Source organism: Epinephelus moara, chromosome 2 (genome assembly GCF_006386435.1).
Source record: "Epinephelus moara isolate mb chromosome 2, YSFRI_EMoa_1.0, whole genome shotgun sequence".
Lineage (NCBI taxonomy): Eukaryota > Metazoa > Chordata > Actinopteri > Perciformes > Serranidae > Epinephelus > Epinephelus moara.
In genome coordinates this window covers 29913776-29926502 of record NC_065507.1, presented here as the reverse complement: position 1 = coordinate 29926502, position 12727 = coordinate 29913776, and the positions used below count along the sequence as shown (strand labels likewise).

General features: G+C 40.5%; 1 protein-coding gene across 1 annotated transcript in view; it reads right to left on the bottom strand.

The window, feature by feature from the left end:
* The window catches only part of LOC126406986 (neurobeachin-like), a 65455-nt gene that overhangs the window by 47953 nt on the left and 4775 nt on the right, over positions 1-12727 (bottom strand). Inside the window, exons 5-8 of the mRNA XM_050071620.1 lie at positions 10153-10274; positions 7987-8113; positions 4695-4814; positions 2866-3012 (exon numbers count right to left, since the gene is read on the bottom strand). Of these exons, the coding sequence (XP_049927577.1) occupies positions 2866-3012; positions 4695-4814; positions 7987-8113; positions 10153-10274 (516 nt within the window). The remainder of the gene's footprint in view (positions 1-2865; positions 3013-4694; positions 4815-7986; positions 8114-10152; positions 10275-12727) is intronic.

Below are 12727 nucleotides of genomic sequence, written 5' to 3'. Positions count from 1 at the left end.
AACAAACCCTGTAGCATGACAGCATCATTCCACAGGCCAGCCACTCATATAAAAGAATAGGAGCGCAGTTGCCTCCTTTCTCTCCTAGTGCTAAAGGCTGTCATGGACCAGGGGCATCCCCACAACTCCCTACAAGAAACAGGCTGACACTTGACAAGCTGGGGACACTCCAATGCTACAGTACCTGTGTTCTTGGTGCGAGTACAGACTGAACAATACAGTCAACACTGCAATCGTTTCCAATGAATTCATAATATCAAAAAAAGTTACCAAGTTTTCCAAGTATTGATTCAACGTTAAAAGTTTAACTGACAAGGAGAAGTGATTAACTTTGGATACAGATTCAGAGAAATTATTTATTGTTTGCTTAAGACAGAGGAATTTTAAATCATCTTGAACAATGTTGCTATTGTCTCTTGACTGCACCTTCTTGTAAAACATGTATTTTAACACAAATAAAAACAACATCACACAACATGTAACATTTTCAGACTAAATGTTGTTGCTGCAATGACAGCTTTGAGGCATTTAAAGGCAGGCATGTTTACTACAAATAGGCCTGCATTTGCAGGTATATGTGTCAGCCTGTATAGTATCTCCAAAAGGCTTTGACATCTTTGAGCTTGTCATTAAATGATCTACATCAATATTGTATTATTGCATGGCGCCTGCACAGAGATAACATTTGTCTTCCCTGACAAGGGAGGACCAGGACTGTGCAGCTCTTCAGTCTTTTCTACAGCAATCTGTGGTGCATACTGCAGAGCAGTGCTGGCACAAATTCAATGGGCTAATCTGCCTCATGTACAACACATATGGTAGTGATGATAGAGGGCAGAAACAGAAATAGCTCTAAATGCATCACATAAAAGGACGGAAAAGTCATGGGTTAATTGTTTTGACTAGTCCACTCAATGACTAATATTTTGTGTTCAGTGAAGCTGTCACTGGATATTGCTGTGACGGCTCTTACTGTATGACTCCCGACCAGGCTATTTCCCAGAGCTGGAAAGAGATAAGTAGTTATCCAGAATAAACATTTAAAAAAAAAGAAAAACTGCTGTGGTTTTGCCAGTATCCACTGGGAATTATATTCTTCATTCTGAGTTACATCTCACACACGTGTGAGGCAATTTCTTTATATGAATCCTACAGCCCACAATTTCCTAGACTTTCACCAAATCTTATGAACTCTGCTACAACAGCAGTGACAGTCTGATATGACAGTCAACTTCTGTCAGCCTCAGTGTCAGTAAACCTAACAATGTCCCTTGATGTTATCTCCGAATGGCTGGGATTGTTTCAAGTCAATAGTAGAAATGGCAATATACAGCAAAAAGTTGTTTGGTACTTTAAACGAAATAACCACAAGTCCATCTTGGTCCAGAGTGCAATTTCAATACAGCAATATGAAAAGAGCCCAGGGAACAGATTCCACTAACAGGTCTGTCAGATTTTCAGCCATAAATCATAACCTGCGGTGGAAACAGTAACCCTAGGCAGCAATAATCTCTGCATTTCAACTAACCGCTGAAGTTACTGTTACATTCTATTCACTGTGTGCGCACGGGAGCGCGTGTCAAACATTAAACATGGATGAGAAGACCATGGATCAGAAAATAAATCACACATCTCTTGCTGTAGAGCTAAGCAGAGCTGAAACAGATATTTAAAAAAAGTCTAATGTACATACTGTATTTGCTGTGATCCGCTGCACCCACATTCTTCCTGGCAGTTCTCAATTAAAACAGACAGGCCTCTGGTCGCCTGGACCGCCCTCCCATTGCAACAACCAATCAGTGGGCCTGACAACTCTCTGACCTTCCTCCGCAGCCCACCTGGCTGGCTCCATCACCATAACCAACACCATTCACAGCTTCATCAGTTGCGGGTAATTGTCTCCCCCGGACATGCTCTTCATTATTTCGAGAAATCTGGAGGATTGCTCCGCTGTGTGTTACCTCTCTAATAGAAGGTCTAGAATCACAATTAAGGAGGTAAACGGCAAGTCACCTGCCATTAGCGAAAAGACCAAACAATGACTTCTCCTGGGAATCTCCAGGCACTCATAGACCTGACTGAAATTGCAAACATTCATGTCAAAATCTCCAACAGTGTAGGTATTACAATGCCAATGACTGCTATTCCTTCCTGCCATAAAAAAGGACTAATTTTGTCTTGAAAGCAGAGAGAGCAAACGGAGCTGCTGTAAAATGGACAGACATATTGTAAATTGTCTGAGACACATCCTGTGTTCAAAGCTGATTTGGCAGTGCGTGTCATTCCCCCCATTTGTGACAGAGTGCAGAGCTTAACACTGCAAGGAGACAGCAGCACTTTGTGAGCATCAGGAGAAGCGAGTGAGAGGAAGAGGGAGAATTAGCTGAGGGCACACTCTGTATCTCTTTCAAGAGGAGTGGAACATTTGGGGATAGATAGTAAATAAAATAAATAAATAAAACTGTAATTTAAATAAGAAAATGTGCAAACCAAATATTTTGTCACCATGTGATTAACATTCACAGCTGAATCCCCTTCTGGGTAGGTCAGCATCTTTCTATATTCACAATCTTTTGGTCTTTGTCAAGAAGCTTGGGAGTGCTACACCTGCTGCAGCTGATATAAGTCGGCTCAGGACTCCATCCCCTCAGAGGGCCTGCTGCTTCCCTCAGTGTATTGTGCCATTATTTCCCAGAAGTAGGTAATTTATGCGGCCGTTTATCTGGGAGGAAAAACATCGCTCCCAAGACGGAGACACATGGCAAAGGAACTGTGGCGGGGCAGCACTGGGCATTGATTTCACAGATAGATAGGTGATGCAGACCGCTTACATGTAATCTAATTTAGTCACCCTCAAGTACATACCTTATAGCCTGGTCCTAGCTGATGAACTGCAAATATCTGTGCGGGATTGAGGGCTTCACAGAACACGTAGACGGCTCCTAGCTGTCCGCAGAATACTCTGTTTGCATCTGCTGTCTCCGAAGACCCAAGGAAGCACTTATCATAACTCTGCATTGGGACACAGAAAACAAAGGCTTCATCATTTTATAGTTTAGGATTGACAGGAAAAAATATATCAAAATTTACACACAGCTGTATTAGGCAGAGGGCAAATACTGAGAAATACAACATTTGATTGCACAAATGGGTTATATTTTCTGTATCTTCTCCTAGAAATTCACCTTTTGTGTTGTTTCATTCTCAACCTTGACAATTCCCTATCGGAAAGAGGAAAACAATGTCCCTGATTTTCAAAGATAGGAAACCTCAATATAACCTCTGGGATAGAAAGAATACGTGCTGTGATTGCAATCAGGACCAAATTGAAGGATAACTTACAACAGCAGGTAATTATGTTACAACTGAAGGCCTATACAAGTGGTACTGAAGAAAAAAACATCAGATGTGTGTATAGAGGATTTAAAATCCTCATCAAGCTCATTTTATGTATTTAAGAGGAAGAAAAGCCTGTGAGAAAAGGCAGTTCAATCTAATTCATGTGTGATGTGCAAATACAGATAAAATGTAATACTAAAACTTTTTTCTGAACAAAATTAAACACAACACAATTCTATGATAGAACAAAAAAAATCTAAAAACGAGAACATTTAGGTTTTAATATCAGAGCCTCAATAGTAGAGAAATATTAGATAAAGAGAAATTACAAGAAATTACAAAGATATTACTAATAGCTCTTTTTCAATTTATTTATGCTATGCGACTCACCACATGTAGCACCACTCTTACAGCTGTCAGCTCACAATATTTTGTGTGCAAATCACCAGTTATGTGACCTTACTCTCTGTGGCATATGAGAAGACAGCAATAGCTGCTGTTTAAATAATCTCGATCAAGGGAAATGTTAAAGTTCATGGGTGTAGAAAATTGCCTTACTTTGTACTTCAATGTGGCGGGGTGACATCTCTTGGTGTGTCTGTGGTATGATTTCTAATGTCTTTGTGATGCAGCTGTTTTTGCAGCCATCACAGGAAAAATCTGAATGATGCTACCTTCCTTTTCAGGAGTGGGAGAATTTCTCCACTAAAACTATCCATCACCGGTTAAGGCAGCTTTAGTTAATGCGGTGGAATATTTCATGAACCGCACTTATATTTCAACCTGTCATTTGTGCAATCTTCCCTTGAATACACAGCTACAGTGTGAAGCACACCGTTGGAAATGTGTCTCATCTTTGCAAGTGCAAATTGCTTTTTAAATCTGTCCCAAAGAGCTGTGAGTGACAACAGGTTTCATGGTGTCATTCAAACATGCAAATATCATGCCATGGCATACAGCTTAAATAGGAATGCCTCAATCTGACGATGTTTGCAGTCTCTGTACACATACATCCAGTAGCTACTGAGATTTAGCCATTTTTCACATTACACATAAATCTGTTCTCCAAATGTTTGATATTCCATCTTCCGCCCTCTACTGCAGCACAACTCTGTGACAAATGGATATTCAAATTCATACTGAAATGCCAGTCATATATCTGAGAGAAATCCATGTTAATGTGGTAAAACTCATTTTGCTCAATGAGCACTATTGAAGATGTACGTATGTCACAATTTCCAGTCATGCGAGGCGTCGATGTATCAGCCTCAGTCAGTCCTGTGCCGATAAACATGCAAATCAGGAAAAAAAAAAAGAGACAACAGTGAGGAGGAGTAAAAAAAAGGAGTGCTTACATCATTTGTGTTGACGTGCCATGCCATGTCTCCATAAGAAACGAGCTGTCCATTAACATAACATCTGATTTCACTGTTCCTCCAGCGGCTGTAGATGTGAACTATACTGATCATGTACCACTGCGGGGGAGAAAAGAGTCAGATTGAAAAGATTTAGTAAGTGAGATATATAACAGGTCATTGCCTAAGTGGGTCATTATTAAAGAACATCTTGACTAATTTGACAATACTTAACTAAAACTACAATAGGTATAGGTTAACTGAGCAACATCACCAACATTTCTGGTCAGCTCTCCAATTATTATCTTTTTTTTTTTTTTTAATTCAGATTAACCTCAAAGTTACTAGAAAGCCACAGCCGTGAGGTTTGCTATCTAATGCTCTGAACACAGCAGTGGAACATAGTGAATAATAGATCAGAAAAAAGGCTAAGAGGAGGCGAGACAACTCATTTTTCACTCTGCACAAAGTCAGATGTTACACTGGCTGTAGTTATTCAGGGATGAAACACTAACTGCAGCTGGTCAAATCAAGTCAAAACAGAGAGGTGACTTTAATAGCCCTAACCCTAAGCACATTAAAGCCCACACAAAAAAGAAGGCACTGATCTTTAAACATCTGCACGTTAAGAGAGATCAACGTACATTGCAAGCCCTGTGGTCATATTTATTATGTGACTACTGCAATGAAAAATTGCTGAAGAAAACATAATTTATCATAATAACTCATGCGTTTTATCGAAGGCAATTATTACTACATTTAAAAAGGAAAAACTGATAAAAACACCACACCAAGTCTAAATTAATTACTTTTATAGGCAGTAAACCCGTTTTAAATGTTCCACCGCTCACCACATCAGTAAAGTGCAACATATCTTAAGTACTGTGTATTTAGTAATTAACGCAGAACCTGCAGATATATTATTTATTCACACCAGTACACTATTATGCTGCATTTCATTTCTTCAAGTTTTCTGTTTCTATCCAAGAATTTATTTCACATCCTACGTTGCCAGTGCAGCATTTGAAGATCTGATGTCAGTTCTTTTGATTTAACATTGAACATCTGTCCAACTTTTTCTCCTGACTCAGATCATTTTTGCCTCTTTGAATTGTAAAGTTAAAAACGGAGGGATTAGATCAGTCCAAACTTTAGGATTCTGCCTTACATGCAAAAAGGGAGCCTATAGAGTGACAGGGAACCATTGTGCTGCACTGCTACAGACAATAAGGTAGGGTCTTGTCATGGAGGTGATGCAGACGTAGGTGCCATGTATCAATAAATGTAACTTTGATAGAAAGAAAGGAGAATTACAAATGTTAGGTTATAGCTTTTCATTGATAAGTGCTTTTAAAGATAGGGAAAACAAATGTTGTGTTTGTAAGTCATATGACTTTTCTCTGATATCAGATAACAAATTAAACAAATGTAACATCATTACATAAATCTGTCTGTTTTAACTCTGGAGCTGCAGACCACAATATGGATGCAATCTGACAACACAGAACAGAGTCACTCAAAATACTCAAACAAACAAGAAGCTCATAAAATGAACACTGGGTAAGACTGGCACAGCCACTCCCAGCAGCAGGCACTAGGTTGTCAATCTTTTATGCGACTGTGTGCCTACTGTTTATTAGTTTGACCCATGAAGGGCACCGTGAGCAGTCTAATGGAATCACAGCCGTCTATACACACAAAGTTAAGGACTCTTAAAAGAGGATTCATGACTGAGGGGAAGAGTGCAAGCTGCCCGCAGATAATTTAGAACGGCACTTATCCACAGACGTCTGAACCCAAAATCAATTAAATACTTAATTCAACATGTTTTATCTTCTAACAGCTTCTACAAAACGATACCTGCACTGTTGCAGGATGAATACTTGTTTCCAGGTGTTATGTGAAGGCTCTAATTGTTTGACACATGCTTTGAGCAGGTTTTGCGTCTCTGCAGGGAATGCTACGCTACACTAACATTCCATGCTAAATTAAGTTTCATTTTCTCAACTACATTTACATCCAATTACACCTGTAAGACTCCTCTGGGGGTCGCAAACACTTCAGGTGTATGTGTACAGTAGACAACTTGTAATGCCAATAAAAGAACAGATGTTGGGTAGGGTGTCAGGGGTAAGTGTATTGTAGCCTGAACTGCAGGGTATTTTTTAAAAAGCAGCATATTTTCTTGTTTTAACAATGAAATCTAAAGACTTTATCACTTTGCCTTCAGCTCAAACCACAGTTATGAGCAATTGTGGCATTTGGTGGTTAGCATATCCCAAGAGAGTGCTGCAGGAACGAGTCCTAAAATGTGGAAATTAGTTAGCATTTTGGCACTACCAGTTCCCTTGTCTTGAAATTCTTGGTTTTTTTAGAAGCCTGAAGTAAGGTCTGTGGTTTAGTTTAACAGATTTTCATGTTTAGTTTTACGACACAAAATAAGTCAGTAAATACCTCACTTATAAATTATGATTTATACGTATATGATTTTACGTGTGTTAGAAGGCAGTTGCTAACAAGTGGCTAAGTAAGACAGGGCCTTACGGCCTCCTTGTGGTGGCAATGTTGAAGTCTTAATGTAGTTGGTTTAAAACCTAACATTAGCTCTTTATGTCCGATGATTGCATTTAAGCTTCAAAAATTATAAAAAAAGATGTTAATTTGTGAAAATTATCTTGCTAGACAAATGTGTAAGTATCATAAACTTTTGTTTGCTATAGAGCTAATTTTCTGCTAATAATCCAAAATCCAATAGAAAAATCCCTTTGGCTTTTTAATGAGGGAACCAGGGCGATGCAAACTCCTGGGTCTGCTGACAAAAAAGACGTCTTTTCTTCAGCACTCTACTTGTATACAGATGTGGCTTACGTACAGTATACTTTCAGTAGCTGCTACGTATGTCTGCTGTTTCAATTCAAATAGCTTAGGTCTAAAAAACATAATAATGGATGCATTTGAAAAATACGAAGTGCAGGAGCACACTCATTCACACATCATTCATAATTTCAGAGCGCTGTTGGAATGTACCGTTTTGTTATTCAGAGCACCACACTCTCAGAGTGCCAGAGCACACTCTGGGCGCTCTGTCTTGGGAGATGGAGCAGCAGAGCTCTGAGTGGAGTGAATGCGTGATTAAATTAACTGTTCTTAATTCATGTAGAAATAGAATGCTCCTTTTCGTCCAACAACAGCACACTTATTTTAGTGCAGGGCGTCACACTGGATTTACGATAGCACCCAATATGTGGTATAACAGGTGAAACACATGATTAAAAGCTAAAGCTGCTCTTACCTTCCTGGGCTGGAAATCATACTTCACACAGTGCTGGAAACCTTTTCCTTTGGACTTGAGTGATGTCACGATCAAGCAGTTACCAACAAAATGTGCAGAATACCCAATGCCCTTGCTGGTCCGAAAGCTGTAAACCGAAACATGCACAGTATATATCATGAGCTGCAAACTTGACAGGGTGAACCTAATTTATTTGTCAACAAGCAGGATAAAATATATTTCAACCCAGCTGAGGTGGAAGGTTTCTGACTGCTAAGCCATGCAGTGTGACTTTTAGTATTCCTTTGAATATTTCCTCCTCGACGATACTGTGCAACCATACTAACCAGTAAGTGAATGCCTCCTTCTGCATAATAAGACTGGGGCAGACATAATTTTTAAATGCCTCGCGCAATGCAGACACAAAGCAATTTGCAGGAGTAATTGACATGTAATTCTTATGATTCTTGTGAGAATTATGATATTACGCTTAACCAGCTAGAACAGGGAAATACCCGAGGTGAGAGCTTCTGCAAATTGCACATGCCTGGTAACAACTACAAAGACGAGGAGAACACTTAGTTGATGAGCACACTTCAGTGATGCTCCCTGGATCTAATCCCTCTACTCTGATCTTCTTTACTCCACAGATAAAATATATATACTGTCAGCACTGGGGAAATGCCACCTTTATACAATATGAGCAGACCCTATAGATTCCACACCCTGCAAACAAACAACCTTGCAATCCTACACTAGTTCGCTATTCTTTTCCTGCTTGGACTGGACATCTTTTTCACTGCTGAGTGCTGACATGTACTCACTACAATCCTGCAGTCTTTAGGTCTATGGCAGTCTACCACCTTCAAAGCCCCACACCACCACCACCCGTTGGGATCATCTAAAACAAACAGACCTCTTTGACAAGGCAGATAAAGAGAGCATAGACTTCTGTGGTTCATGCGGGGCCAGAGAGATACAGAGCCCCACACCCAGCTGCCACTGAGCCAGCCGAGACGCTCCAGTGGACAAGCCTGCTTGTGATTACACATCAGGTGGAAAGCAGCAACCTTGGTCTGCTTCTGAAGATACAATTCTTTTTTTGTTGTCTACATGCCCTGCCACTGAGCTATGAGGCCCTCGGAGCAATGCATAAACAGGATTAGCTCGGCATATCTCAGCCTTTTTGTGACTCTGTCAGTAAGAAATCGCTGCCACATGAATACCAACAACTTAGCTTAGGCAATATTTCTTTTTTTTCCTCTTTTTGATGTTACACATCAGAGAAACGCAGAACATGTCCTTCCAAGGCGAGTAGATTCTTTCATTCAAACTGTGTGATCCAGGTAAGCAATGGCAGCCAGCAGACGATACAGTGAACTAACTGTTATCTCTGACCAATTAGTGTGAACAGTCTTCCCTGTCAGCCAACTTTACCTTTTCATCTTTATTACCCACTTCCTTTTTCATTCCCTTCTACAACTCTTTTATGTGTCCCATTGTATTCAGTGATTTTTCTCCCAAAGCTCCTCTCATAAACGGAAAGAACCACAGCCGAATATCACTGCACTTTTGGGTTATTGACTTTAGCACTAATTACCCACAAGCCACTGCAAGAGCTGGTATGTGGGCCTTATGTGGCAGATATTCAAATCTAAATTAATACCTCCACAGTGCCTCCCACTGCAGCAGTCAACCTCTGTAACAGCCAGTACCAGTCACCACGGTTCATGCTTCCATGGGTTTTAATCTCAATAATCTCACCTAATTCCCCTCTTTCTCTATTATAATTCAGGAACATTATCTGGGGAAAAAATGAGGCCCTTTCACAAACCACATTACATAAGTGTTGCCAGTGTGTGAAAAATAGTGTCTGTAAAACTAGTTTAACCTTGAAAAACAAGTTCCAGTCATAATCTGCTTAGATGGGAAAATCACTGTAGGTCACAGAGTATCAGACAGCATATTGCTTTGTCAATAAAGCTGCTGGTAGCTTTATAGGTCTCTGCAGAGAGGGAGTGATTTCTAATACAAAGCTAAAGCAATTAGATTGATGAAAAACAAGAAAGTGTAATTTTCTCCTCTCTGTTGTCATAACGTGGACTTACAGCACCCCTGTGAGGGAGCTAGGAGGGTGTTGAGGACATTGGAAACATGGAGCACAAATGTATGTAATTGTGTTCTCACCAGTACAGATATGGTTTGTCCTTGTCGACGTTGATGTTATTCAGGGGATCCATCCTGAACCAGGTGTTGAATGTAAACCCGCTCTGATAAGGCCACTTGGCAATAGGAGGTAAAGCAATTGCCTGGGACAAAACACAAAAGATGAATTATGCAGTATGAGAAACAATTGTTTGAAAACTCTGACACTGCCTCTATTAGATTAAGTTATGGTAGAATTAAGCTACACTATGTTGAGATAAACTTGAGTCAGAGAACAACATTTAGGTATTTAAGAATTACTGCCCAGCTGCCTATACTGTAGGAATGAAGCTTTTGTCCACTATTGACGAACATATATAAAATCTTAGGTTACAGAAATGTGCATGTTTCTATTTCTTGATCATTTTTACAAAACTATATATGACACAGGAAACTGCAAATATGATAGAATATAGAATTTTACGAGCCGACTTATTGGATTATAATTCCTGCTCATACTGAATATTTTATGATGGCAAGTGTCCAGCCTCTCTGAAATAAATACAGCCATGATTACTCCTATTTGCATTTTGGGAAATTTGCTATTAATCTCTAGGATTCTGGAGAGAGTAGTTCAAAACAACTCTTAAACCACCAGTGAAAAATTATATTTAATGAAATAACTGTGATAACTTACTTATTTACTTACTTTTATATAAATGCTTTGGCATTATGCAAAATAGTTGAAAAGTTAATACACAGTGGGCTCCACTCTGTCCTGTCCTGTCACAGGCTCCCACCTCCCTCTGCTTAGTCCCTCTACTGTATCTCTGGATGAAATTTTTTCACAAAGCTTAAGGCAAGCCCCATGCACACTCAAGTAAAATACACTTGCTTTTTACTGAAGTGCATGGACGCTTTAGTGCTGGCGACACTGTCCCCCTGCCCAACAACATTTTAGTGCTGCTGTCTTGAAGAAAATTAAGAAAGACTTGCATTGCAGCAATCAATTCTAAAATGATATTATCCATCATATATCAAACACATCCTGATGAATATGTGACTTACCATGAACTCCTATTTTGATAAAACTGTTTCCATAATTGGTTTCCTCAGAAGCGCAATAGATTTTTCTGCCCACTATGTCTTTCATTATGACTGTCAGTAATCTCTCAAGACAGATTCTGCAATTTACATTGTAAAGGAAGAATTATTTTTTTTTTTTTACCGATGGATTTCTAGATTGGATTGTCAGTAGTTGCACTGTATGATACTGTGCAGTCACCTCAAGACTTAATGTGACACATTCATAATTTCCGTTATTTTTTTCCCCAATAATTTACCAATATTTGAACTCTCCTGACCAATTCTTCTCTAGTTTTCTGTTCTGCCAGTGTCCTTGTCACTACTGGTAGCATGAGGCGGTACCTGCAGCCTAATCACAGGCAGGTCCAGGTTGCACATGTTGTCAAGCTCTTCCAGGATGGCACATACATATGTACAGTCGCAAGATGGTTTTCTGTGCCTCCCAGCACAGTCTCAAGAGCATGAGGAAGATACCAGGAGACCAGCCATTATACAAGGACAGCTGGACAGGGCCGTATAAGGGCATCAACCCAGCAGCAGGACTGCTTTATGTTCCTTTCTGTAAGGAGGAACAGGAGAAGCAGTGCCAGAGCCCTACCAAATGACCCCCAGCAGGCTACTGGTGTGCATGTTTCTGACCAAACTCTCAAAAACTGACTCCATGAGGGTGGTATGATGGCTCGACGTCCTCTGGTGGGACCTGTGCTCACAGCCCAGCAGTGTGCAGCTCAACTGGCATTCGACAGAGAACACCAGAATTGACAGGTCCACCACTGGTGCCCGTTCTCTTAACAGATGAGAAGCAGATTCATACTAAGCACGTGTGACAGGCATGAAAGCATCCGGAGATGCCGTGGTGAACGTTACGCTGACAGTTACTGGCCAGCATGACCGGTTTGGCGGTGGGTCAGTGATGGTCTGGGGAGGCATATCCTTGGAGGGTCACACATAACAAACCTCCATGACATAGCCAACGGTACCCTGACTGCTGCTAGGTACCAGGATGAAATCCTCAGAGCGACTGTCAGACCTTACACTGGTGCAATGGGCCCCCTCCTGTGGCATGTTCCTCCTGTGGCCAGAGTGGCTGGGCAGTTCCTGGATGACAAAGGCATTGATGCCATTGACTGGCCCTATCAAACCCCTGACCTAAATCCAATTGAGCACCTATGGGACATTATGTATCGGTGCATCCAACGCTGCCAGGTACCGCCACAGACTGTCCAGGAGCTCATTGATGCACTGATCTAGGTCTGGGAGGATTTTTCCCATCTAATACCATGGATATCATCCATCGACTCATCAGGAGCATGCCCTGATGTTGTCAAGAGTGCATACAGGCACGAGCAGAGTTGGGTATAACGCGTTACAAAGTAACACGTTAGAGTACTTTGATTACTTTTTGCAGTAACGAGTAACCTAACGCGTTAGTTTGCTGTTTGAGTAATCAAATACTTAAGTACATTTTCAAACAAGACATCAGTTACTTCCGTTACTTTTAGAACGCTGGTCCTTCAGCTCCGAAACAGCA